This window comes from Thunnus albacares, chromosome 16 (genome assembly GCF_914725855.1).
Source record: "Thunnus albacares chromosome 16, fThuAlb1.1, whole genome shotgun sequence".
Taxonomy (NCBI): Eukaryota; Metazoa; Chordata; class Actinopteri; order Scombriformes; family Scombridae; genus Thunnus; species Thunnus albacares.
In genome coordinates this window covers 15,195,244-15,223,136 of record NC_058121.1, presented here as the reverse complement: position 1 = coordinate 15,223,136, position 27,893 = coordinate 15,195,244, and the positions used below count along the sequence as shown (strand labels likewise).

The following is a 27,893-nucleotide window of genomic DNA, read 5'->3' as shown; positions in this document are numbered from 1 at the left end:
TTTTATATGTGTAAACTTTGAGAAAAATCTTATAAAAGTTGATCGTTGATGGAAATCACACACAAAATCACAAAAGACCTGGTGAGTGGCTTTATAGAATGGAATGTGCTCAACTCGAGTTGTCCTGCCAATTTCTCGTCCCTCAGACTCACAAAACTAATCCCTAACTTTGAGGGCATTCAGCAACATCCAGCATGATTGCTTTGATGAAACTCAGGCTGAAGTTCCACTGCAGCTTAGGTGCATCCAAGCAAATGACCAGTCAGAGAGGATCATAATCAGCCCCTTCTGTCAGGTTTTGCTCGATGAAAAGAGCGAATTAAATGAGAAGTCTCGCTTCAAACTGCATGCCAGAGAGCACTGATAATGCTGCAGACAGGTGTGAAAGATCATAATCACCTTGGTGTTGTGAAGTAACAAAGATTACAACAGACACTCGGTGTAAAGTAGCTGTTATTTAATAACCATTTGCTCGACAACTGTAGTTACAGTTCATAATTCCGTGTCTGTGTGTGACAGACAGTTGGCAGCAGTACTGCAGTGTAAAGGCACAATGACAGATACATGTAATGTCACGAGACAGAACAAGATGAACTGCATGAGTAGAACAAAAAAAAAAACAAAACATCACAATGTTACATCAGCCATCAGCTAACTGGCTTTGTCAAATACAGTCCCCACTCAATCGCTTCAATTGAATGAGAATTTTTTTTTGTTTTGTTTTACAGCATTTCCTTGGTCAGTTTGAATAAGGCAAAAAAATATATATAAATGAGTAAACACTGATAAATGATAGTGTAAAACAAAGTGGTACACAAATCTTACTGAAAAACAAAACTATATATAGCAAAATGTTACACTCTCACAGCAACACATGAATGTGAAATAAATGAAGAAAACTAAATTTCTCCTGGTGGATGAAGCTGATTGACCTGTAATAATAATAATAATTAATAATAATAATACAAAAGCAAAAACCAGTACAGCCTCAGTCTTAACCTTCTAAAAACAGTCTCAAAGATTTTCGCTACATTGCTGACAGCAGTGGCAGATACTGCCAATAAATGAGTACAAAACCAAAGAAATCTTAAAAATATAATCAGAGGCAAATGCAAAAATAGCCAACTGACTGCATGTCATCTACAAGGTCTGCATAAGTGCATTTGTTGACTTCATGTGTTCGTGGGAATAGGTTCCTTGAGAGCTTAGGGGACTATGAAGCATCCTCTTGACAATTAGAGGAAAATACAATTAACCAAATCTTATTTCAGTGCTAAGGATCACCTTCATCTGATCCATTCAGCTCATGTCCACAACCGTTAATGTGAGGAGTGGCTTTCAGTTCACGTCCTCCCCTTTGTTCACCACGTCAGGGAGTCACTCCCTCCTGGTCCATACTGCAGCCAAGGGCTTCAATGTCATTACTGATATCGGTGATCATACGGTCCCATTCGTCACCCTCGGAGGCCTCCTGGCCCTCGTCCGAGGCCGCGCTGTCGCCGCTTCCTCCTGCTGCTCCGTTGCCGTTGGTGGTGGAATCGGAGGCGGAGCTGGCCGTACGTCGGTAACGGCCGAAACTGTCGGTGATGATACCTCGGCCGTCTTTGACGCCGATGGTCTCGAGGAAATTCTCAAAGTGCTGGCTGTCCTTCTCTGGTATGAAGGGTCGCAGGCCTGCAGGGGATAAGGAAAAAAGTTTTTACTGTTTTTGAAGGTTTAATGCGTATGATCATTAACTGTTTACAATATGATTTCAAATGCTACATCCACATACAAACATGTTTGTGTCACATTTAATGTAACAGAACATCAGCAGCAGGTGCACATTAGTGAGGAGACAGCATTGCTTATTGGTTACTAATGTGTCACTATGGTGTCTTGCAGAGAGACAAAAGTGAACCTTTGCTGACGTAGACTGTTGTCCACTATTTGCTACATACACTTTTAACCAGCATCTGAATCACAATTTGACCAGATCAGTAAATCAATCCATTTTGGGAGCAGTAGGACATATTAGTTTATATCCATGTGTGACTGGATGATAAAAGTGGCACTTAAAACACAGATGTATTCATGACCACAATTTAGACAAATATAATATCCTGGACAAGGAACAGAGCAACAGGTTAATAGGCACATCTGTTAACCATCACTACGTGACATCTGGTTATGTTTTGATAAAACTTGTTTTATGTACGACTGGCTATTTCACGCAACCATTAACACAGTAAACACAGTTCCAAGATGGGATTTTTCTTTTTTAGTATGCTGTAGTGCTCTTCTTACAAGTCTTACATGCCTAGGTATTTTTTTCATTAGATCAGTGATCAGATGATTCACACTGTTAATGAAAAAACAAACTAATCTCATGTAACATGACCTCAATCCTATAAAACTAAAAAAAGAGTCTGGAAATCAAAACATGGATCAATGAGACTTTCGCAAATCTCTGTGCAGCCATTTGACTTTGACAATTCAAGCCAGATTTAGTGCTTGAATTTCTCAAGCGGTCAAAATGAAGTCTACCTATGCGAGACTGCATCTTTTACTTGTGAGAAAATGAAGAGTAGTCGTACCGAGTAGAAGGAACTTCCTGCTGTCCCCATAGAGTTGTCGAAGGTTAATACAGAACTCATGGATGGAGGAACCGTTCCGGTATTCATGGAGCAGAGTAGCAAACTGCTGGATCTCCTGGGATGACAGCTTTGTCCGCAGCTGGAGGGGAAAGGAAATTAAATTTAAAAATGAATAAATTAATTAACCAAATATCAGCTTGTAAAAATGGCCTTAGCAGAGCTTTTTTACTAATGTTACTCTCACAAAGTGAGGGTTAGACAAAGAAAGACATGGTGAGATAGTCATACTGTGGTCATGTAGTCCTGAAGCAGCTCTGTAGCTGTGGTACTGAGCTCTCCTTCACTCGCGGTCTTCGTCTGAGGTGAAGCTGGGGTGGAGGCTGATGGGGAGTTCCCGTCTGCCTCCATTGAAACCTGGAAAGGACTGAAAGAAGAAGTTGTAAGTGACAAGCAGCAATGTAAACAACACTTTCAGTGAAGGTGTCAAAATCGTTCTTGATCACTGTGCCTGAAATGCAAACCTTTCATTGAGATAACACTCTTCAACTGAGTACTTACAATGTGCTGGCGTCTGCTTCAAATGCCTCCTTAACATCCACTTTGCTTGAAGAGTCATCTACAAAATGAAGGTAATGGGTATTTACAGGTTCACAGCAGACTACTGCTCTGAAATCTCAGTAACTTGGCAAGACTCCAAAATCTGTTTTCTGTTATACTACAGTACTTATCCAAATCAAATTTAGCTAAATCTATTTGATATGCTTATTTAACAAATAATATCAATAATCTTTTAAACGTGCATTTGTGGTATTTTTGTTTGATTGCTGATTGGTTCTTTTCCTTACCGCTGTATAGAGAAAGGTGTCTGGTGGGTGTAGTTGCCCCATCAAAAATGGCTCTGTCCAAGAAGTCGATGGTTGATTCTGTGTAAACAATCTGAAAGACCTGGCTGAGCAAAAGACACAGCTCCTCTGCTGCTGCCTACAAGACAAGGAAAGCAGAAGTAATTAACAATGCACTCTTTTTTTTTTTTTTTTTTTTTTTTACTATACATTTTTTGGGGCTTTTTTTTTGCCTTCATAGGATAGCGACAGTTGAGAAATGACAAGAAACAAAGGGAGGGAGAGACAGGGAACAATATGCAGGTCCGACAGCGGAAAGGAACCTCGGACGCTGCAGCCATGCAGCACACGTCCCAACCAGCAGGCAAACAGGACGCGCCAATAATGCACTCTTTAGTAAAAACCAAGACAGCACAGACGGATCTTTTTTTTACAATCATGTTGGCATTATCTTCAAATACTGTAACATCATTTGAAATAATCCCTATGTCAGATCGGTGACAATTTCTGGTCAACATATCAGTAAGAACACGTGAAGAAACAGCTGATTATGAAAGCAATTTCCAAAAATAAGTAACTGCTGTCTACTAGAAGTCAGCATCCGTCTCATTGTACAGACAAAACTGCATTTTTGAGGATCATTTATGCAGTTGATTCACGTTCAGCACTGCAACAACATTTCGTATTTTAAAGCACTCTCAGCAAGTCAATTTGGAGAGCACTGTGGTTAACAGGGCGTTGTTCTCACCCATTTCACCAAACTCAACTAAAGGAATAAACTCAGCAGATTTCCATTTAGCTGCTGCAAAACATCTTTGTTTGTTGTTAACACGGCCTAACAGCAACAACAACCACAAAAAACAACTACCTTATTATCAACTGCCAACACAAGCAGACAGCAGACTTCCACAAGCACAGCTCCACTTTCTGATAAGGAGCTCAGGGTCTGAGATTTGTTGAGATCGGGACACGAGCTGGGGCAGGGAGAGCCTCCTGACTCCTGGGCTGAAAAACACAGAAAAATAAGTTTGATTATTCATCTGTAGCCAACTTAGCAGGCAACATTTTTAACATTTTTGATATATGAATTGTTTTGGGCCACATTATTTGAGTATGTAATTTCTCATTATTGCAGTTTACTTTCATGGAAATATGTCAGTTAAGCATTTGTTTTAAATTGGATTTTACATAATCAGATCCTCATTGGTCCCTGTTAATTAACTTGTCCTTGGGCAATGCCACTTCTCTGTGTATCCTTGTACCCCTATCATTTGAACATCTCAGCTCTAGCAGGAACCTGTATATGTTTTTGTCTCACCTGTTTTGATCACCACGAGGTGCAACGAGTCATCCCTGATGTAGGACACAGCAGCAATATCATGGATGGGCACTCTCAGGATGATGTCCTCTCCGTCGCGCCACACGAGCTTGATGTTGTACGCCGACAAGCTCACCACTGCGTCCTGCTCTGATGTCAGCTGGCCTGCCAACTGATGTGACTTCTGAGAAAGAGAGGCATACAATGCGGGTAATTATACATGTTACGACATGATTTATACATACCACATGTGACAACTCAAATATTCAATTCATCATGAATAAATGTATCTATTAAAGCTTTTATCAACTCTTTGTTTGCATAAACAGAGCTGTAAGTATCAAGGGAATTTCATTTGATGTTATTATTGATGTCAGTTATGAAAAATATATCAAACAGTTGAAAAACATAGAGAAAGAGAAAGAAAAAGAGAAAGAGAAAGAGAAAGAGAAAAAGATACTTACCCTTGCATTGTCAATGAGCTGGAGGACTTCCGTCCGACTTGATGGGTTCAAGTATCCTGGAACTGATGTCAGCTGCCCCAAGTACTGAACAGAGGAGAACACGCACTAAATTAAAGAGCTGAACACAAATCCTGAGCTGTGAATTATCACCAATTACCAACAAAGCAAAAATAAATAACCCAATATGTCAAAGAACAAAAGCTGAATCTGTTATCTTCTACTAACAAACTAGCACCACAACATTTTCAGTGTTCAGTTAGTTGATTTATAACTCTCCTGCTTCTACTCACTTTAACTTCCTTTTCAATGTAGTCGTTAAGCAGGATGTCAGGGTCGATGCGGTGGTCAGGCTGAGAGAGTGAGAAGGTGTGGAGGGCCCTACGCTCGGTGGCCTTCTCCTGGGCCTTCTTGTCCCTCCCCTTCTCTCCTTTCAGGAAGACTCGCTTGAATGGAGACACGATGCCAGGCTAGTGAAGAAAGACAAAGAGGGCAGGGTAGAGAGAAATTAGAATATTGTCGTGTTTGTGGTAACACAACAGGAATCGGTCTCTGCTTTTGTCGTTGAAAGATGAAATTTAGTGAGTGTGGATATGTAGCATGTCAAACTCTCTAAATTATAAGCCACTGATCTCTGATTCTCTGCAACAGAACATTATGAATGATTACAGGATTTCAGATCCACAACACATGTGTGATGTAATTGCGAGGGGCTGGCAACACAGTAAAGAAACTTCCCAAAAAACAAGAAGCTATATCAAACTTCTGCTGACTGTGCTACTTGCATGCCTAGTAATTTCTGCTTTCTCTGACCATGCTGTTAGCTGCAGGGTAAAACACAGCAGATGGACTCTTTGAGAGTGGAAATGTATAGCCCTTTGTGTTACCTGAAACATGTTGCTCAAATGTCGAGCATAGCATGTGCAAAAAGAAACCGCATTTTGTAGCAAGCAAGTAGCAAGCAATAAAAAAGGCATTCAAATCATCAAAGTCATCAATTAGCTCCTATATCAAGTGGTACAATGTCAACATTGTGTTGCTGTTTAAGAGCTCAGTGAAATTTTGTCCATTATGTCAACTCTGCAAGTATAATAAAAAGCATGTTTCTAGATCCGAAGTATTTCTTTTTAAAAAATGAAAGCCTACCTCGTTCTCCATGAAACCACACGCTAGAAGACACGTCTATTCGACAACACGCATGCAGCTTGACTGCGGATGCTGCTCTGCTCACACTGTCTAAACTAGTCACCTGTTGACTCCACTCACACAGAGTGACAGTTGCCAACTGGTGAGAGACATACAGGATCAAACAAAGGCTAAGTGTTTGTGTGTGTGTGTGTGGGGGGTGTGACCCCTCACAAAGGAAGAGAAGGAAAGGGTGTCTGTCTCTTTACACCCGTGCAAGAACAGGAAGGGGACCAGCCACGACTTCCTGTGATGACACGTGCGTTGGTGCTTTGAATATCGAAACTCTTAAAAAAGCTGCAGCGGACTTCTCGTTATTTTGAACATTGCTGCACAGACAAAAAGGGCGTCTGTGCAGCACACCACATCATTTGATTTTATTGTGATTTGATGATTGTTTCCTTCACTCACTAACTCACTCACTCACTCACTCAAGACCCAGCTCTGCCACTGAAGGTTCATACACATCACTGCTAAACCACAGACATAAGATTGTGTACATTCTTACCACAGAGCTCACATTTGCAATAATCTTTACCAGAAGCAAGTCAAACCTATGTTGACAAAACATCACAAATGCAGCAGAGGTGAGAAAGTTGCATTTGAATCTTACATCCTACGTACAATTCATTTCCTGCCTGATGTGCTGACATCTGATCCCACGGACTTTAGACCCCACAGAATTGCACAACCTATGACCAGTGCATTATTTAACAGCACGTAGCTCCAGAAGACAGGTGCATTAACATTGTATGGTTTTTACTAGTGAAATGTGAGACATGAGCTACTGTAGCTGACCCCAGTGAATGGCCTTAAGATGTACAGGTGCCTTTTTTGGTGAAAGTCTGTTTGCAACGAAACAAATTATGCTTTCTTTGTGCCGTGATGGCCTGAATGACAACAAGTGTATATGGCCTTTCAAACGTTATTCAACTCAGGACAATGTAGGAAAACTTAGACCGAGTGTGAGAGGAGTCGTGTTGTTGTGTGGAGCATGATGAGACAAGGAAAACACAACTAGTACAAGCAGCTGCTTTCATGTTGTTTTGTTTTAACCGAATTTAGTGTAAAACAACTGGGTATAAGAATGAAAATTCAATCCTACAAATCATTACCACACCTGAATGTTTATGAAGAGCTATTCACAGTGAAGCAAGCAGTCAAAATTTGAAAGTTCATATACATTAAGCAACCTGTTTTGCCTCATACACAAACACAATGCTCAAGTTTCCCACAGTGGCCTCAATGTAAAACTGTATGACTTGCATTTCAAGAAATACACTGCAGAACCTCCATTACATTAAATTCTTATTCGCTGTTGTTGAATTGTTAGCATTTGTAAAGGCGCCGTTTGACATAGAAGCCCCACCGTCAAAGATTTTACTTCTACTGTTCGTCTATTTTGAGAGATTACCGCTCCAGCTGGGCTGAAAATAAACACATGTAATGTATGTGTGAGTCAAGACAGTCTACATCCTGCTATATTCCAGTCAGGTAAATCAGCTGTAAATTTCCCCAGAACCTCCAGATATCTTTGACAATTACCAGACTTCGTCATGTTATCAGAGAGTCAGAGATTTCACTTGAACCTACATAAAAATATAATGCTCCTTACAGTGAAAATAAAAATACATCTGGGTTAAACACTATTCACTATCACCACCAAGTGGCACAAACAAGAACTGTATGCACTGGTGGCAGTGATCCCTAAATGACCAGTAAGTCTTAAACCTTGCCAACAAGACATCAACATTACAAGTTCATTCTTGCACCAACACAGTCCTACAGACTAACAAAAAGAAGTCATTATAATATTACTCAGTGAAAACACTGATCAGCCCTGAAATGAACAGAAAAAAAGTAAATAATTTTTCTCCACCTAAGGATATATGACTTTTCAAAAAAACATTTGAAAACATACATTATGAATCTATTTTTAATTTGTCGCCACAAGAACCATAACTAGGCAACATATCATTAGTGATAACATGTTTTGAGAGGATTTTGTGTAGATTTTGGATTAGTTCATATGACTGGCAAAAGAAAAAAAACATTTCCTTGCCACAACAAGCCCTCTTGAGTACCAGGCTATCACTTCATTTCCGTCCCAAAACTTCCCCTCCCACAAAGAGGAGGAAGAATTAAGTGGGAAGTAGCAAGTGTTTTTGTCGTGGAAAAATGATGGTATGACTACAGCGTAATCATAACAAAGATTTTGACCTCAAGACACTTCACTTCTCATTATGCTGCTCAGTCTGAGGGCTTGCCCTTTCAGTTTCCTCCAGTGCCAAGAGGCTTAACAAGTTACAAGACACAACAGGGATAGAAGACAAAGGGATGTCTCTAAAAGGAAATGTCAACTATGTGTCTGAACATGAAGATCTGGAAGCTGAATCATTAGGTAGTATGTGCACTGTATGTGTGAGAGTGGGCAGGATGACTGACACTGATAACCGCTGCCTTTGACAGCTGATGTTGAGCTCACTGGTCTTCCACAACCCACGCCTGAACATAACAATGAGAGTTATGACTCCAGGAAGCCTGCGTGTGCTTTCATTATGTTTTTAAAAATGCTGTCACTGCGGTAAAAAGCCTTAAAACGGATAATACACTGCCCTAAATAATACAACAACGCCCAATTATTTCCTCTACATTTACCACTACCAACACTCACAACATCTAAACATATTCCAGTGGACTACGGAGCAGGGTGTGCTAAAGCTGGCATTTAGACAGTCATGACAAATAAAAACAAAGTCAAGCTCATGCTATCGTTAAATTAAAGTGTAACTTGAAACAGTTCACTGTCTCTTTTAAGCCCAATCTGACCATGATACCATTCCCAATGGCTTAATCACACGTTCCCCATTTAACGTTACGCTGTTTGATAGAAAAGAAAGTATCTGTGTCACTGTTATCGTGAGTGTTTTGCCCCCGTCAGCCGCTTTACTTCAACTGATATTTGGCTAAACTTAGCCTGGTCTGACTAGCTAGCACGTTAGCATGCTACAGTTGGTCAACTTGTGGACTGAAAAGTATGGTAGTTACCCGACTTGCCTTTTTCACTTTTTTCACATCATCCTCCATTTCTACGTAAAGGTCCTCTTCTTCATATTCACTTCTGGGTGGAGATCCGAGTGAGACAAGACATATCTTGCGTCGCTTTTTAACCAGCACTCATCCGACAAGTAGTTAGCCTGCTAGCCTATCTTAGCCTAGCCTTGACTAGCCTAGCCTAGCATTGATAAAGTGATGCCCGAATTTGAGCTGATAGCAAAAACGCCATCCTCATTTCTGCATTATACCTCAACCATCAGAGAAAACGCCGGCGTCCCACCAATATCAAAATGGTGTGTGCCGTAGTGCAGCTAAAACTAGCTAAAGAAATAGTCTGTAATGAAAACAAACTCGGACAAAACTGTCAAAACTTTTCAATCGTGCCGCCATTTTGGGCGTTGAACTGTGGTCCAGCATGCTTTGCTTTGCACACAGCAGCTGCTACTGTAGTATAATAATAATAATAATAATAATAATAATAATAATAATAATAATAATAATAATAATAGTAATAATAACAACAACAACAACATTGACAAGTGGTTAACCCTGAAAAAATAATGTGATGTCATTTTCAAGTATTTGAAAAAATAATCAGTGTATTCAATGACCTATGAATAATAGCCATAAATGCAATTGACAAGAATTCATTTCTGCATATAGGTGAGTATAGTTTAGTACAGTATAGTACAGCACAGGATAGTATAGTATTATATAGTATAGTATAGTATAGTATAGTATAGTATAGTATAGTATAGTATAGTATCTTCTATCTTTGTGTTAATTGTTTAATGTTTGCTTGTTTGTTTGAATCATAGACTGTATGGTTTGAATAGACAACTGGCAGCCCCCACCACTTTTAACAGCTTTAAGAATGTATACATTTTTATAATAGTTTGAAATGTTTATACTTCTGTTCAAATTCTCTAAATCACTAAATTATGCATAAAACTTGCAGGCTTTTTTACTTGTCAGAGCAGGAACAGCACAGGTGGCCTCCTTCCCTTTAAGTGTCCCAGTAATCAACCCACCTGTTGATCCTAAATGTAATTCAGCTGTTATTAATGTTCTTAATTACATCTGTGCTTTTTCTTCTATGATGTGTTAAAATATCATGGCCGGGTTCTGGTTCAAATGGGGCATTTATGCATCTGTCTCTCCATCTTCCTGTCATCTTGCCACTGTTAAGGCATAAAATAAGAATAATATGTTAAAAAAATGATACAGATGTTTATCAAAACTAAAACTATAATGTTAACAATGTAAAGGGTTTTTTTGTTAGGCATTTCCCCCTTTATTGGACAGTTAAAGCAGTGTACAAGCAGACAGGAAATGAGGGGAGAGAGAGAAGTGTGTGACATGCTAAAAAGGTCCCTGGCTGGAGTCAAAGTGGGGATGTTGCAGTTTTATGTACCTTAACCATTTGGCTAACAGTTTTGAACGTTAGCTTGTGGTCATATGCTCACTTACTGACAATAACATGTTAAAATGCTTGCATGCTATTCAGCATGTAACCTGCAGCACATTAGCATGACATGATTGGGAATCAGCATGTTGGCATGAAAGTCTCAAGGAAACACATTGCCAAAGTCAGTGATTTATCCTCTGGGGATCTGCACCAAATTTCAAATTAATCGTTATTGCAATATGCAATTTTGTTCTGGACCATCAGACCAACATGGCCACCCCTAAAGATTTTTAATTTATGTGGACAGAATTTCTTAATTTTCACTGAACAAGTCAGTGACATTGTATCACTGAGTGATCATTAAACACAGATGATGAAGGATAATTGTGTACATAATTCATTGTTACACCTAAGGCTGTATTTTAATTAGTTTCATGTTAAGTAGACAAAAGATACTATATGACTGAGAATGGTGTGAGGGGAATAATGCAGCACTGAACACATGTACAGTAAATGCATCAGCATTTTTTACTTTCTAAATCTGTCCTATTGATCTGTCTGTATTTTTTCTTTCTTTCTTCTCTTTTATATATTTTTCTGTGTGTAAAGAGGTAACGGGTATTGTGGCTGCTAGTTGTTTCAAGTGTTTAGGACGGTCAGTAAATATCACTTTGGTGGCTTCTCAATGTGCTTGCTCTGTGCTCAAACATGAAAATACACTTACAACGGGCCATCAATGCAGGTAATGATGTAATATGAGTAGGATCTTCTGTAATGTTGTGTTTTGGTCTTATTTGGCTTTTATTTATATACAGTATAAAATGATTCCACATTCCTCATTGACTCCAGACTCATTCTCCAGATATCCACTGTCCCTGTGCTATGCACTTGTGTCACCATCTATATTATAAGTATTTTCCTAATGTGCAAAGGAACATCCTACAAAAAACACACACGTGTTTCCACTTATTTTGCCTGATTAGCCTTTTCTCTGGTTGATAATTATTTTCCTGTTTATTAATTTCCCCTGTTAGGTTGGAACACTTTCACCAGTGTTATCCTTAGAGCATAAGTTTGGTGAGATCACGCACACTCATGCCCAGCATAACTCCACACAACTTCAACCTAATCAGCCAGAATAAGTGAAAACACCTGTGTCGGAGTGCAGAGACTTTAACACGCTCAATTCTAATGCTAATCTCGAGCTAAGACATGCACTCTAAGGCATTATATTAGAACACAGTCAATGAACCTCCCCCCCTTTCTTACTCTAGCAGTGAAATAGTCTAAAGTGTGTTACATCATACATCACATCCTACACTGTTTGTACTGCAACCATTTTCATCATTTGAAATGTGAAACATGCATGTAAATACAGTACTAAAATATTGCACTTTCAAATACTATATTTATTTTTCTCTTCTGGGATGAACAGTCTGATATATGAATCTACAGTAAGGCTTAACATTACATTTTCAGCATAATATTTCTCTTTTCATCTAAAAACCAAAACATACAAAAAGAACTTTAGCACCATATGTTATTAATAATATTCATATTGTTCCCAAAAATAGGGCGTAGGTACAATACTGGACATCAGTTTTGCTTTTTTAAAGAACGGGGATTCCATGAAACAATTTACTTACATTTTATATTTAACAACAACAAAGAAATCATTCCTTATATGTTCTCAGTCACAACATACAGTAGGTTGTATGAGTACACTTTCATAGAGATGCTACAGATTGTAGCGAATTTGCTTACTGACATTGTGCCAACTTTTGGAATACCCCGGATAAATCATATAGCCTAGGGAGTATCCAGATCTGTGAAATACACCAACAAGCTAACACAATCTAGAAATTGATTGAATATAAACAAAGCAATATTTCCCAACACCTTTGATAACAATTTCAAAAATCAGCAGCAATTAATATGACAACCATAGTCGCTTCATTGGAATATCAAATCCATTTTTAAACAAAATATTACAGCCAATTCTACAAGAACAACAAAAATAGATACACACAGATAAAGGACATATAGATGACAGGAATTTACAACACAGCAATCACGTTCTATATATTTTTTTTTACCCAAATTCCATCAGCAGAAGCACATTTGTGCTCCTGTGCTCGTGTGTCAAAAAGATGCATTTTTGTCACCTGCCATTTTCTCATCTCAGAAAGAAAGAAAAAAATCCTAGTGCAGATTGAATCATAATAAAACAAAAGAAAAAACCATACTGTATGCTGAAACCAATATCATAAACACTGTATGAACAGTAGGGTAACTGTTGTTTTTTTGTGCAGACTGGAAAATCAAAATGGCACCATTGAGAGTTGAGTTCTGCTGTAAACTGTGTGGATCTGAGGTGCTAGCTCTCGAGCATTTTGAGACTGCAGGTTTGCGGGGTGCAGGCTCTCTCAGTCAACCGGAAGGCTATGCTTTTAGAAAGCCGAAAAAGTGGACTCTGCTGTCCACAATGGTAGCACCGTTTAAATGTATTTATTCAGCACCAGGTTATTAACAAAAACCAAAGAAGGAACAAAAGTAAAAGAAGAAAATGCACCGTTTTATCATCTGAACATACTGCTCCAATGGTCAAACAGATGGTCATGACACAAAGGTACAGACTTAAACCAAGTCAAACACTACGATGACCTGCTGCTACACATTAATGCAGAAATCAGAGGGTCATTGTGCAGTCGAGAGCACTTACATGCTAAATGCTGAGGGTCACCTCACAATGAGTCCTAAAGGCATGCTGGGAGGTGGTAGGAAAACCAGGAAATGAGGTTATTCGAAAAGTGAATCAGTGATCGGGCCTGTTTCAGATACATCGTTCCATTGTAAGAAAATGCAACATAACTGATTTTTGCTCATTTTGTCACCATTGACCTCTTCTTCCATGTGTTATTCCAACCGCAGGCATTATTGTTTTGGCTAGAGGATGTATTGTTCAACACGAGACAAATGACACAGAAAGTTCACGACTTGGCACTACAAATCATTCATCGTTGCAAGACAGAAGAAGATGTAAAGGCATAGACAAAAGTACAAAACAATCATTGACCAAATAATTCGTGGCTGGCATCTGTTATGACTGTCCATCAAACAATCCAAAACGAATGCTTTTGAGCTTGGTCTAAACTGCTAACTGTAACTTGTTGAATCAAATGGGTCTGTAGTGATTCAGCTCGCTCAAACATAAGATGAGGAACCCTACGTTCAAGTAGAGAAGATGTTCAGTATTGCCTTACTTTTCTCCTATGTCTTTGAAAGAACCAATAATTGGGTTTCACACAGCACCCATCACTTGGTTCTGTCACACTGTGAAGTTTAGTTGTAGCACTGTAACTAGGAAACTGTGTAGTCCTGCAGATGACTACTTGAATGAAACTGTAAGACTGAAAAACATTGTCGACTGAGGTGTAAGCTGACAGAATTGAGAACTTGGCTTCATCTAGTTTGGGGAGACAGACAGGGAAAATATTGTTTGGTGTTGTCATCTTGGTGAGTGTGCTGGCACATGAAACAAGTAAAGAAAGAGATTGGCATTGTGGTTTGCGGACCTGGCTGCCATGGCTGGATTGAAGCACCCAATGAAACAAGGCACAACAAGGACTGAGAAGAACAAGCTTGCTGTTCAAACGCTCTTGCTGTGTGTTGTGGCTGTCAAGGGATGTTGAATTGGGCAGGTAACCTGACAGGAACAATTCTCTGTAGGGCTTTTTGTGACCTTGTTTATGGTATAAAGCGTGGCAGCCTGAATACTACACTGTATGGTATAGAAAAGGCTTGCACACTTGTGTAGCTTAGCTCTTGAAATCCGCATATAATTTAAAGAAACCAAGAAAAATATATAAAAATGAAAACCCACTTATTATCCGACTTCTAGCTAATCCTTTTACTAGATACATAATGTGGCAAAATGATGATTGTACTGTAGAAATATACGTAAAATATACTGCATGTTTCATAAAAATCCAGACTTGTACATAGACTCTTTATAGACTTTAACTTCAGAGTTCAATTAACTGTCATTACTACTATTCTAATGACACAGTTACGCAAGCATAAATACTCTGCGTTATACGACATTAAGCACCACTAGATGAAATGCAGCCCAGTTGTACATAACCTTGTTTTTGATGCTATACAATACCCAAAAAAACTGGAACTGAATGAATCACAGTGTATTTGCACCTGATTTGTACATGTGTCCACGTCTGCAAAAGGTCAGCAGTGTTAAGTAAGGATGCACCGTATGCCAGGCAGCCAACTACCACAAAAACAAAAAAAAACAAACAAAACAAAACAAAACAAAACAAAAAACGATCCCTTCCCCAATAATATAATTTATATTCATGTAAAAATGAGTAATTATTCCCAATAAACAAAATGTGAAAACCATAATTAAGTGGTACAATCCCAGCCGAGAAGCGGTCCAGGATGCAATATGTTAAGGAAAAAATGGAGACCCTTGAGGACATGCCTGGGGATGAGAACTGCATTGAGACACCCCTGAGTCAGCTGGTTCAGTGGTCTTGTTTGTTGGTCCTGAGGAACCCCTGTATTGGCTGTTTTGCTTAGTTTTTTTTTTAGTTTAACAATATTTATTATTTATTAGTTCATTCATTGACTAACTATTAACATGGCTGTTCATTCACTACAACGGAGAGGATCTATTCTGGCTACCATGGTAAACAATGAACAAGTTGGTTGTTTGCATACACATGTACAGTATATCTATACATATGGTGTGTTGGATGTTTGCTCCACCTTAGCTGACCCAACAGTTCTCAATTACTCAGGGCTGAACATCGCTTATAAGCTGAAGGGTGGCAGACCCTGGATGTTGAAGCTCTTGGTTATGGCAGTGTACCTCATTGCATGTTCTCATGTCAGGATCTCCAGTTGTTCAGCCTCAACCCCGTTGTTCAGTTACCAGAGAGTGTGAGAGTGTTTCACAGGAGTGCACCAAGGCCCAGCACCTCAGAGATGGGTAAGAGGGTGGAGCAGCAACCGAGGATGGAGCCAAACAATCGGCGAGAGAACGGAACCGTGGGAAAGGGCTCAGGAGACACACACACACACACACACACACACACACACACACACACACACACAATACACAAAACAGAGCACATGTGTACACACCTACCAACGTGCAAGCATACTTCCCCTAACAATACATACTGTAGATCATACAGTATGTGCTGACAGGTAAACACTCTTCTCACACAAACACACAACAAATCACTCCAGTCAGGCCCTTTCGCACAATCTGTTCTCTATGTTCTTTTCCACCCCTGGCAAAACCCCCCTCTCGCCTTCAGCCCAGACTTACTAGGCATCTGCCTTTTACAGTACGATGTCAGCAGGCACAAGTGGCCACAGCTAAGCAGAGAGCCAGTGAGCCGGGAAAAAGGGATCTCTGTTTTGTGTAGGGCTCTTGGGCATCCCTTGTTGGGTGCATTTGTACTAATGCCTCATACTAAAGTCATGCCAAACACTACAATGTAAAAAACACACATTATATATTCAGATGAATCATTGAGTAAATAGATAAAATTGGAGTATGAAATGCATTCATTTTCAATGAGTTATTCAGTAACCCTCTCTGGAATTTTTCGTCAAGCTCCTTTGACTTAGAAGGCATGTTTTTTTTTCTTCATGAGTGAATACAGTGGTCTTCTCGTGGGTATTTGTAGTGGAGAGCTCCCGCAGGTTCAGCTGGAAGATGTATATTGGTGTGTAATTGCTGCACAGCAGGCCTATAGATGGCACACATTTTGCACAGACTCATTCTACTGGTTCAAGGGGGTAGATAAATTGGAAAGACAGTACTGTAAGATGCGATTTGGCTTCGTTTCAACTGTGCTAGCAGGTGCCAGAACAGTCGCCTTGTGCACCCATATAAGAGTATAGCCCCTTTGAGGGCAAACTGACGTTGAAGAGTATACCTTTAAACACGTGTTTTGTTATGTAAAAAAGTGTGTGTTCTGGCAAAATATAATTATGTCAATGACTATAAATGTGGACACAAATACGCACTGAAGTATAATAGCATAGAAATATCTTCTCAGAATTTTCATGTTTTTTTTCAAGAAGTTATTACAAGTCTTTGCACCCGATAAGCATATATTAATCAACCTAAAACATTTGTTGATAATAAAACAAAATAAGGAGGTTGAAAAAGGGAGTACTTTCTAGGGTTCAGAAGGGAATGGTGGAGGATTCATTGAAGGCTGTCTTTGCACTACAAAAAGATGTGCACGTTAACACATTTGTACCCTTCTACACCTACAATCTTAAAAAAAATCTTTGGAATGTTTTTACGATGATTTTCTACCCACAAATTTAGAAAACTTTGTGCTCTTTTCAACTACATTCCACATTTCTCTCATTGTGTTTTCTCACTTCAAGTGGTTATCTTATTGTGCTGTCACAACTATGGGAAAAAATGACCAAGTAAGGCATGCTATCATAGCTTGCCTCCACTGGAGGGCAGTCTGCACTGTAAAAATTGAATATATGGGTGGAACTGATTGAAGGTCAGTGTGCTTCTTTTTTCTTCCATACATGATGCGATTACGATTTAGGATTTTGGACAAAAATAGTACAGCCAGGATACAATTGAGCCACGTAAGCTCACAGAGGGAAAATCCATTTTGAACTGCTTCTCTTAGACACATCTATTATTGTGTCCACTCTACAGTATCATGATAGAAAATTGAGTGATTTTTAATTTATGGTCTAAGGACTTGGAAAACATTATCATACATTTCAATGATTTACAGAAAGAATGGCAGTAAATGTTGGGATGTGCAAAGACCTGCGCCCACTGAGACTCTCCTCCATCATTCCCATCAGGCTTTGCGCCAGTCCCATGTCACAGGGACATACAATATGCCCTTCACAAGTATTCACAGGTTGAATCACCAATACAGTATAATGCATTAAACACATTTCATAATGAAACATTCATATGTTATCTACACTCATACAGAACCCTCCTCTATCAATGTAGAGGGATTTATATGAGACTTCTGTATATATTATCACATAAGATACTGTAGGTTTATAATTTTCTCTCTGTACTTTATGTTTTTTCCAAAAATAAACCATGACTGTGTGTTTAGACTGTCTTGACAGATTTTCAGTTGACCAAACACACATCTCCTGCAGGAAAACTGAATGATCATAGAGACGGAGAGGGTTGAGTGTCAAATAGAAAGAGATAATATCTGTAGAGGAAGAAGAGCAGAATGAAGGAAGGGAATGCGTGTGCATGGTTGTGTGTAAGAGGGGGTAAAAGAGCTGAGGGAGAGGATGCCTTCAGAAGGAGGATTCGTACTGCAGGAGTTCATAAAGAAGCGGACCGTCCCTATACCTGATGCCCACCGCATTAGGGCTAATGTACTGCAGCACATTTATGGTCCTGCGCAGGCGCCGATCCACAAAGTGTGCATCCCAGGCTGGGTAGCGTTTTCTGGGCATGTCTATCTTGATGAGAGGACCCTCAGCCTGGATGGGCCTACCGGCTGCATCCACAGGCTCTGTGGACCTCACCTGGAAAACCGGAAGGCAGGTGTCCGTGGCTGTTTCATCTGACTCCACATGTTCCCCTGCCACACCCCGTGTGGGGGTGGCCTGGGAGCCACGGGGGCCTGGTGTGGGAGCCATGGGCTCAGCCTCAGGGGGTAAGGGAAGGCCCCACAGCAGCTCGGCACAGCAGGAGCTGGCCAGCACCCTCAGCCGGGGGCCCATGGGGTGTAGAACCCCATAATAGAGAACCATACAGGCCACACCTGAGGCAAAGCACAGGAAGACGCCACAGAGGGCAAAAGAGGCATAGGCGTCAGTGGTGGCTGGGTCGCGGTACGCATACCAAAGGGAGCTGAGGATGGCATTCTCTAACAGTACTACCGTGTAATAGGCCACCATTCTGTACCGTGTCCGGCCCTCACGTACATTGAACCAGCAGAAGACATAGACCACGCCCACCACCATGTTGAACAGTACCTCCTCCCATTTGGACATGCAGAAGTCGGTGCCGCCATGGATGACCCAGAAAGCCATGGCACACCAATGGAGCACCACAAAAATGCCAAAGTAGATGTGGAAAACAGAGGCAAATAGGGCAAAGGAGAGCACCCGTGAGGAGATGGTAAAAAGGCGCCAGAACAGATGCACTAGGGCACCTCGGTAACTCATGCTCTTCTTGTCGTCACGTGAATCCCGCAGGAGTTTGTGGTAAGATGCTAGCACCCAGGCCAGGGACAGGAGGGAGGACATAGCAGAAACACCTGGAAATACAGACAGACACAGAGAGAAAGAATAAAAGCAGAGAAAGAGAGACTAAAAATGGCAAGAATGAAAGATAGCGACAGATAGTGATAGATGGTCTTTCTAAAAACCTTAGAAATATATAAAAAAAAGGATCCAGTCTCATTTTAAGCATAAAGTATAACCCAAAGATTTATGGTTTTATCTGGACTTGGCTGCCATTCCACTTACTGTATACAGTATGTTGTATTTCAGCCAAAGCAATCCATCACGGTTTTCAAAGGAATATTATTACCAAGATCATCATGGGTCATTCAGTCAACATAGTCTCCATTTAGTGCACCATTTCAGTTTCCTGACATGTATAACAGTAGAGACAGCAGATATGTCAGTGCAGTAACCTGGTGCATGAAAAATGACAGAGGATTATCTGCAGAGCAGCAGCATGGTGCATCTCAGCAAATGCATTGATGGCATTTCTATAGACACCCCAGCAGAGAAGGGTATGACTTGATATGATTGAATTGCCTTCCTTGGGGAACTGTATTGCACAGACAAACTGGAATTGTAAGAGGTTTCAATAACCAGAGTGATGAATGTTGGAAATTGGATATAATGGTGTAGAATGTCATACACAGTAAATAAAGTGATATGTGAACTTCAAAGAAAATTGATAAAACATGAGTATAAAATATGGATGCATCTCAACATCATGTGATAAACATGCACTGTGACATATCATGCAAAAAAAGAAATTTTCTGAACTACACACAAACAACATCAGACATCAGAAGTGTTAGGGAACCCCTTACACTGCAGCCACTCAGCCTTGTTGCTCTGGATCATGATGCAGAGCTGCAGCACCAGCTGAGGGGCACTTTCTAAGAAGGTCTCCAGCAGTCGCAGCATGTTGACATCGGCATACTCATACATCATAGCCCAGTAAAAACGCCGCTGGTTCTCCTTCTGCCGGTGACTTTGTATGCCGAGGTACATGGTGCGGATATACCTGCAGAGAGAGGAAGAATGAACAGGTTTTTTGAAAAAAAAAATTCTAACTTTATGGTGTCTTCTAACTCCCTTAATTAATATTTCACTGTATTGATAGAGAAGTCACAAGAGCGCTCATTAACATCAATATTACATCTTTGCCACCTACAGAAATGCATAAATTCACTGTAAAGCACACCTACACATGGTTGACTTTTGACAACACTAGAGGGCATACTTAGCTACACTTTTTAATACACAGTTGAATATATTCATCTGCATTTATGAGGAATTTATCGTTGGCTTCTGAATTAGTTAAAAGGAATTTGCTGATGTCTGGCAATGAATAAAGTTGATAAAACAGTAATAAAAGAGAAAAATAATCTCAAGAGGGGTTTCCCTTGCGTACAAAGTAACTACTTGCATCTCTTAGCAAGTTTACTTTATGACTGCCTTGTGTAAAGCAGCAATGAGAAAAAACATCACTAGCATGACTTGATTAAAAACATTCTCCAATGGTGTCTATGAACTCTGTAGGTGTGGTTATTGAACTTGTTATAGAAAGCATACTGTAGTACGAAAGGCAATAATCATTGTCTTAAGTGCACCACATGACCCATATTGTCCGCTGCTGCAGCGGCTATTTTCATGACTGATGGGGTTTCATAAAGGTGAAGTGACTCTGGTAAAGCCAGGGAGATGGTAGGTAATGCAGCAGAGAAGTGGCAGCTAATTGAATCACGCTCCTGTTGCAATCAAAGCCACACCACCTCTTTTTTTTTTTTTAAAAGGACAAGACACAGAGGCTCATTCTGTGCTGCTGAGCAAAATGTAATATGCTCCGGGCTGTGATATAGCTAATTAAGATCATAATCTTCTTTGGGTTTGGGTTTGTTTTGAAATGTAATGCTGCAGCTGCTGCCGCCAATTAACGTGCGCAGAAGAAGACGAGTAAACAATGAGGAGGAAAACATTTAGTGGATCGAAGCTTTGGACAGGAACATTGCACCGCACTCTCGGTAAAAACATCAATCCATCCAACAAAAGAAAATCAAGATGACAAAAAGAAAGAAAACAGCATTCTGGAGGGCTTCTATCCTCCCCAATCTGTAAACAAACCCAAGCTCCACAAACATGTTAACCCAAGTCTGGCTGTAGAGAAAACAATCACCAAGACCACTATCACAGTTATAGTGGTTTATAGTTATCTTAACAGTGATTTCAGTCATTGCATATTGGATAGTAGCTGCAGGGTCTGTCTGCCTGAGCTGGCAGAGTGGCCAAATAAATCCAGTACTTGATGTGAAGGCAGTCAACCGCGGACAATAGTGTAGCAAGGACAGAAATAGACTAGACAGTAGCACTCCCCAAAACAAATTGAGAGGCTATGGATCTACATTCAGCCCCTAAAAGTGAGACACAAATATACTGCAACATAACAAACAAAACAAGAAAATGCTTATGAGTGGTTTTCAACATAATTAGCCTCTGCAATAGCTATTGGGGAAGAGATTACTGTTTAATTTGAAATGAGGTTGAGTGCAATGCACTGTAAAGAATGTATGGTCTACTAGGGTCTGATTGCCTTTGGTTATTGTTTTGGTTGATTTGAGCATTTGCCAGTCCCCTTTCTCCATACATACAATACAAATCCCTTTACTTCAGCACAGTTGAATGTAATAAAACATGGGAACATACTTTACATCTGATAGATATGGAAGGCCAGAGAGATCACTGTGTCTCATTTTTTGTGCACTGTATTATTTGTATAATTATGGTATTATTCACTGTAGGTTGAGGTCACAAAACAGTTTTTTTTTCATGTGTTTCATGGTCAAGAAAACAAGCAACTCATCATAAAATAAATCTCAGGAAATCTAACTAAAACCCCTGTCTTTACCAGGTATAAACTATGATCACCAGATCTCTGATCTTATTTGCTTTACATGAGGCATTAAACCACATTTTACCACCACCAAAAAAAAAAAAAGAAAAGCCCAGGCCATGTAAATTACATTTGTGACATTTATAAAGAATTAATATACAACCAAGAAACATCTAAAACAATAAAGTGGATCTTTTTCTGACAAAGCTGGCAAACCACTACATGGTCCGGTCTGTCAGTCAATTAGCTACCTAAAAAGACAGCCACTTTCCCAGAAAGAGAAAAGGGAACTGAATAAAGAGTGGAAGAGTGGAACAAAGACTTCAACTGTAGCTACAAGATCAGTGTGGAGATTTGAGAAACCAGGTATGGGATTTCAGTAAGTACATTTTAGTGGTTGTGTTCCCGTAGTTCAAAAACAGAAAGAAAAAATCTCATATGACGGTGTTGCTGACAAATACACAGTGAAATAACCAAGATTCAGGTGGAGGATTCAGGTTGACGGTAACGAAAAATACACAATTGGAGCTAATCTATTGTTAGCGCTGTCATAGCATCCCATTCCCACTAAGACAAGGCTGCTATGATGCATGGAGTAATCAAAGATAGAGAAAGGTATGGCTGGGCAAGGAAACGTAGGAGCGCAGTGATGGTGGTCTTTCGTGGGATAGTGGACAGGGGGAACAAGAGGGGGGTGGGGGGCGGACAAAAGTTTTTTTGGGATCAATAGCTCTGGGCTGTGAGAGGCACCATTATATCCAGAGGTAAAGGCTGGCATTCCGTGACATTTTCAGTTGGACTGGTAAATGTCAGATGGAACAAGTCAACCCCTCTTCCTCACTAATGACATGCCACAGAGACCTACACAGGCCCTTTGTCTCCATCCCACCATTTCCATTAGTCTGTGTGTTCCACTGCTACGTCTCACTGGTCTGTAGTGCCTCCGTCAGAAACAGTAATCTTCATGGCCTCTGTAGCTGTCTTGCTTTGAAAATCACAGCCAGGCTAGCAGCTCTGTGAGGCTGTACGTAAAGGCACAGCTGTGCTTTGAGCTAAATGCCAACATCAGCATACTAGCATGCTCATTATATATATATATATATATATATATATATATATATATATATATATCAGTGGAGGCTGGTCCATAGAGGCAGAGGAGGTTGATCCTCCTTTGAGAGGCAAAAGTTGGTGGAGGTGGAGTGGGGGACAGAGGAGGACGGGTGCCTGCTGACCTCCGCAGGGCGGGATCTCTTACATTGACAATGTATTTCATTGTTTTTCCTCCCTTACCAATCAACAACCAGAATGCAATATTGACATCGAGTTGGTCCAATGATAGTTTCCAGATTTCATCTTCAATTCTCTCCACTGTAAGGCAGAGTAGCAGCAGTAGATAGCTCCTTGCGTTAGCCAATGCAACAGCTGGCTTGTTGTAACAGCCTGGAGGACTCTTTATACATCCATGGAAGGACTGTTAAGGACTGTTGTTAAGCTAATGGGAGAAATTATCTGGATTGTGCTGTGCAGCAGTAGCAGCACGCTGCTGGGGAGGCTGGAGAGAGAAGCAACTGGAGAAACAACCAGGAGAGTTAGCTTGTTTGTCATTGTTGCTAATGATATCAGACTGGTTAAGCATTAGCCATAAAGTTCTGTTAACTGACAAACAAGATGACCAACAGCTACAAATGGATGTTATGACATGAATACTTCATCTCCATGAAAGAAAGAAGAAGACGTCAGATAACGTGAGTCAGATACAGCTTCTCTCTCTGTGTCTCTTTGGTCGCTAATTTCATCTCTGATGGTTAAATGTCTCTGTGTGGCTTTTTTGTGTTTTTTATCTCCTTAACAAGAATGCAGCAGAGATCATATAATGTGTTGTGGGTAACGTTAGTTTGCTTGTTGAAGTTACAGTGAGCTGTCTGGACTCACTCAGTCATTCGTTTTTAATTGAGTGGTTGTTCAGTCACCTGTTGATGTATCATTAGTGAATGAGTGCAGGAGGTCTGGCTGCTTGCTTCTGACAGTTTCTTTAGTTCGTTTTAAGCTGAGCCGTATATTGAGTAATAAGCTTAATGTAACTCGAATAACAAGTGTTAACTAGTGGTGTAACTGATTGTAGTTGATCCATGATCCGTAGGGATCACCCCCCACGGTACGACAGGCATATGAACTGCGGATTAATTGCAAAATTTAATGTCTCATTTAAGACAAAGTCAACAAAATACTGTAAGTACAAGTCATGGACAGATAGCATGTCGCTAACAGGGATTTTGAAGAGCAACGATCAAACCACCAGCATTTCACTTTCCCATTGTCTGGGAACTATGAATGTCAGTACATGTAAATCTATCTAGTAGATGTTGAAATATTTCACTGGATAAGTGAAAACTTTTACCTGCAGAGATCACCAAATTTCATAGGAATCCATCCAATAGTTGTTGAGACATTTCACTAAAACTCTGCCTAAAACGTCAATCTCATGGTAGCACTAGAGGAAAAGTCATACTATACATAACCCATCATTCATTTTAAACTGAACTTATTCTCTATTCAAGCAGGTAAATGAGAGTTCTCACTGCACAGATTCACATCCGACCCTTTCCGTTTAGTTCATATTCCTTTGGTTTCAGCAAAAAAAAAAAACCTGTACAGTTAAACACTTTCGGTTTCACGGCTGTCAGAAAAATCTGAACTCACTCCATCACGTCTCCAATACACTCAGCGTATGCCTTCACAAGAATCTCACACACATCCCAGGATTGTGATGCACACTGTTAACACTCCCACAGTGCCTTTTCAGATGTAGTAACACAAACGGCTCCCTAAAAATAAGCAGACACACACAAACACACATGTGCACGCACAAGCATACTTGTCAGCTCTGAAGGTAATAGGGGATTTCCTTTCTATTCCAGACACATTTGTCAGATCTCTCTGTCTTCCTCCCCTCGCCTCCCGCCTTCACTCCACTTAGGCTGTGGTCCACTCCTTGATGCCCCCCCGCCGCCCCCCCCCACATCCTCCCTTCCTTTCCTTTTAGCTCCATAGCTCCTCTACAGGGCTCCTCATGAATTATTTGTGGCAAGATCATAGCGATCGTTCATGGCTCGTTAAGCAGCGTACGCATGGCCTAACAGCTCGATGCTGTGCCAGGGTCGTGTTCCAAGCCCAGCCGTCTGCCATTGCTGTCGAGACACAGGCAACCATTAACCCACCCACCCACATACACACACATACACTGCACGCATGTGCACAATCAAACACACAAGCATCTTCAGAAAATACAAGATTTGATAGCATCCCAAAATGACTAACCAAAGGTAGATATCTGCTCTAAACCTCAGATACACATATGAAACTGTAATTACAAGGTTTGCATGATTAGACATCTTGACGTCTGAGCATGAGCTACAGTGACGGACAGGTGGAATGACAAAGAGATACACACACATGCACACACACACACAATGATACACACACCATTCGGCTGACCGGCTGCTTGGCCATGTTTTTCCTCCCTCTCCTCCAAAGTCATTGACCGATGAGTCATCCAACCACCCTTACACTAATCCCCTGAGTGGGTGGTTAGAAGGATCACACACACACACACACACACACCTAGCCAAGTTTAACAGCATCTGTCTTCTAAGTCATGCTCGTGGGAAGGCTCAGGAGCTCAGACTGAATTCATATCTTGTCATAAGCTGATTCATAAGAAGATCACAAGTACTATTACAGCAGCATGAAGCAGAGCTTATGCATCAGCTGTAACAGGTGGAATCTGGCAGAACACTAAGCATGGGGAACACACAACATACGCAAGGCCTGAGGGTTTATAAAATAGTGCGTGTGTGTGTGTGTGTGTGTGTGTGTGTGTGTGTGTGTGTGTAAGGTGGAGGCAATGCCGACCGCAATGAGTCACACCCTGAGTCACTCTGAGGGGCCGCACATCGACTCTCAATGAGGTTTAAACCTATTTTCTCAGAGAGATTTACATTTCTCTCCCTCATTTCCTCGGCATCTTTACTTCTCTGTGTCTTTCTCTCTTTTCATAGCTCTCCCGGACACCCCACCTTCCTTCCAAGACAGAATTCAATTTCTGTGTCTGGATACTTAGCTCCATTTACAGTGCTGTTTTTTTTTTTTTTTTTTTTTTTTTTCTGGGGGAAGCGGTAGAGGATGTGTGTGGGTGTATGTGTGTGGGAGGGGGGTAGCAGTTACAGCAGGTACTGCCTAATCATAGCAAATCTGTTTCCCCTCTTCCTGTGCTGCTTTCCCCTGTATCCACCCCTTCACCTCTTATCCCACATTGCCCGGTTAAGCTATGGCAATTCTATCCATCATGAATGCAATTTTAGAAAACACCTTCTTTTTGTTGTCTGTCTCTGAATTTTGTTTTAAAATGACACTCACGCCATTTGAACAAAAAGAATTAATCCCTTACCAGTTGCCAGTAAACACTCACTGTACAAAAGTATAAGTTGTACTTACTACAATTACTAGAGGGTTTAAAACCTCAAAAAGTAAGTATTTTAAAGACATATATCTTCAAACCGGACATATCTGGATATAAGTTCTGCCTGAATTTATCCGTTTTAGATGAAATTTCATCATTTGATTGTTTTTAAATGACTGTTTTTCTGTCCACTGCTTTTAGACTGTGCTCATATTCCCTTTTTTATGCTGCTAGTATGTTAGTTATACTGTAAAGTGTGGAAAAACGACATAATCAACCTAAGAGCTACAGTATTTATTTATTTATTCTTCTGCACATACCCTCTGTTTGCCTGAAGGGGTCAGTATGCTTTAAACAAAGTGCTTTTTGGATCAATAAACTCTATATGAAACCCCATACACCAACAGCTTTCCAGTGTTGGAGTGGGAGGGGGTATTGTGTCCCGAAATTGCGTTTTTTGTAACTATCCGTGAACGCCAATCCATCAAGCATCCTCACTTTAGGCAGGTGCCAGGTGTGTGGAGGTGAGAAAGTACGCAGAAATCACACAACTACTACCCTATGTCTGTGAGGAATTTCACATTATCACATCTTGCATCTCCCAGGCTTTTTGCCCTGCCTTTGAGTGTGGTCATTCGAAACAGCAATATAAAATTCTTCAAAAGATTTCAGACATGCTCAGATGACACATTGTACAAACTAGTTCTTTTCAAGCATACTTAACTCAGTCAAATTGCCTTCCTTAGTTTCAAATATTGTGCCCTTAAATAAGCCTTTCTAAGTTTAAAGTCTCCCTTTTTTAGTCCAAATTGCCAGAAATATAAGTAGCAATCATACTCGCTAGTCAAACACACACAATATATTCCCTTTTCATGCAAAAAGCAAGAAATCCTGTTGTGGCTTTCTATCAAAAAGAACTACCGCCTCACTGGGACAGCAGCAGTGGGAACACACTCACACACATAGCTGTTTATGTATGAGCGGCTGAAACCATTTCTAGTAATACTGTTGATCTTGGAAGGAGAAAGTCATCCTTTCATTCAACCATGTGGAGGTCAGCAGCATGGGTCAGCGAATGAAAAACTGGCAGGGAGTCAGCGTCTTGCTCAAGGACACTTCAGCAGGACTGCAGGTCGTGTCACCAATGTGTCTCCTTCTGCCCTTTACAGTGAATGAAAGTATCACAGCTCCAGCGGGAGCCCAACAGTGATGTCATGTTATTCATCATTCGCCAATTTGTGAAGTGCCAAAGAAATCTGTTCTTGCAAACATCTCTTGAACTTCACAGCTTCTTTGAGAGAAATAGAATAGAAACAGAAATATGGCATGGTAGCTGTTTTTTTTTTTTTTTTAAAAAAAACCTTGCATTTGTGTACATCAAGAGGAGAGATTATTATACTTTCCAGCAACACTT

The 27,893-nt window shown here is 40.4% G+C and overlaps 2 protein-coding genes across 4 annotated transcripts in view; both read right to left on the bottom strand.

Moving 5' to 3' along the window:
- Nucleotides 1-442: 442 nt before the first annotated feature.
- Nucleotides 443-9,848, bottom strand: ccm2 (CCM2 scaffold protein). Of its 3 annotated transcripts, none has more exons than XM_044329492.1 (10): nt 9,431-9,848; nt 5,491-5,667; nt 5,201-5,284; nt 4,737-4,920; nt 4,287-4,423; nt 3,422-3,557; nt 3,135-3,192; nt 2,865-3,000; nt 2,577-2,715; nt 443-1,674 (listed from the first exon to the last, which is right to left on the bottom strand). In XM_044329492.1, exons 1-10 carry the CDS (start codon nt 9,467-9,469, stop codon nt 1,370-1,372), a joined length of 1,395 nt encoding a protein of 464 aa, XP_044185427.1. In that variant the 5' UTR covers nt 9,470-9,848; the 3' UTR covers nt 443-1,369. The 3 variants fall into 3 exon arrangements, with proteins under 3 accessions (XP_044185427.1, XP_044185428.1, XP_044185429.1); XM_044329493.1 differs by having other exon boundaries at nt 9,440-9,848; XM_044329494.1 differs by lacking the exon at nt 9,431-9,848 and adding an exon at nt 6,344-8,131.
- A 2,402-nt stretch (nt 9,849-12,250) lies between these two features.
- xkr6b (XK, Kell blood group complex subunit-related family, member 6b) overlaps nt 12,251-27,893 on the bottom strand; it is a 59,522-nt gene continuing 43,879 nt past the window's right edge. The window contains exons 2-3 of the mRNA XM_044330006.1: nt 19,955-20,151; nt 12,251-19,162 (exon numbers count right to left, since the gene is read on the bottom strand). Coding sequence (XP_044185941.1) covers nt 18,192-19,162; nt 19,955-20,151 — 1,168 coding nt within the window. The 3' untranslated portion in view covers nt 12,251-18,191. The remainder of the gene's footprint in view (nt 19,163-19,954; nt 20,152-27,893) is intronic.

Bases quoted from the DNA above. Each gene is read 5' to 3' on its own strand.
- ccm2 (XM_044329492.1), bottom strand. From the start codon at position 9,469: ATGGAGGATGATGTGAAAAAAGTGAAAAAGGCAAGTCGG. The intron at 4,921-5,200 runs GTAAGTATCTTT...TCTCTTTCTCAG, and splicing joins AGCTCATTGACAATGCAAGG to AAGTCACATCAGTTGGCAGG. The intron at 3,558-4,286 runs GTAGTTGTTTTT...CTTGTCTTGTAG, and splicing joins TGTTGGCAGTTGATAATAAG to GCAGCAGCAGAGGAGCTGTG.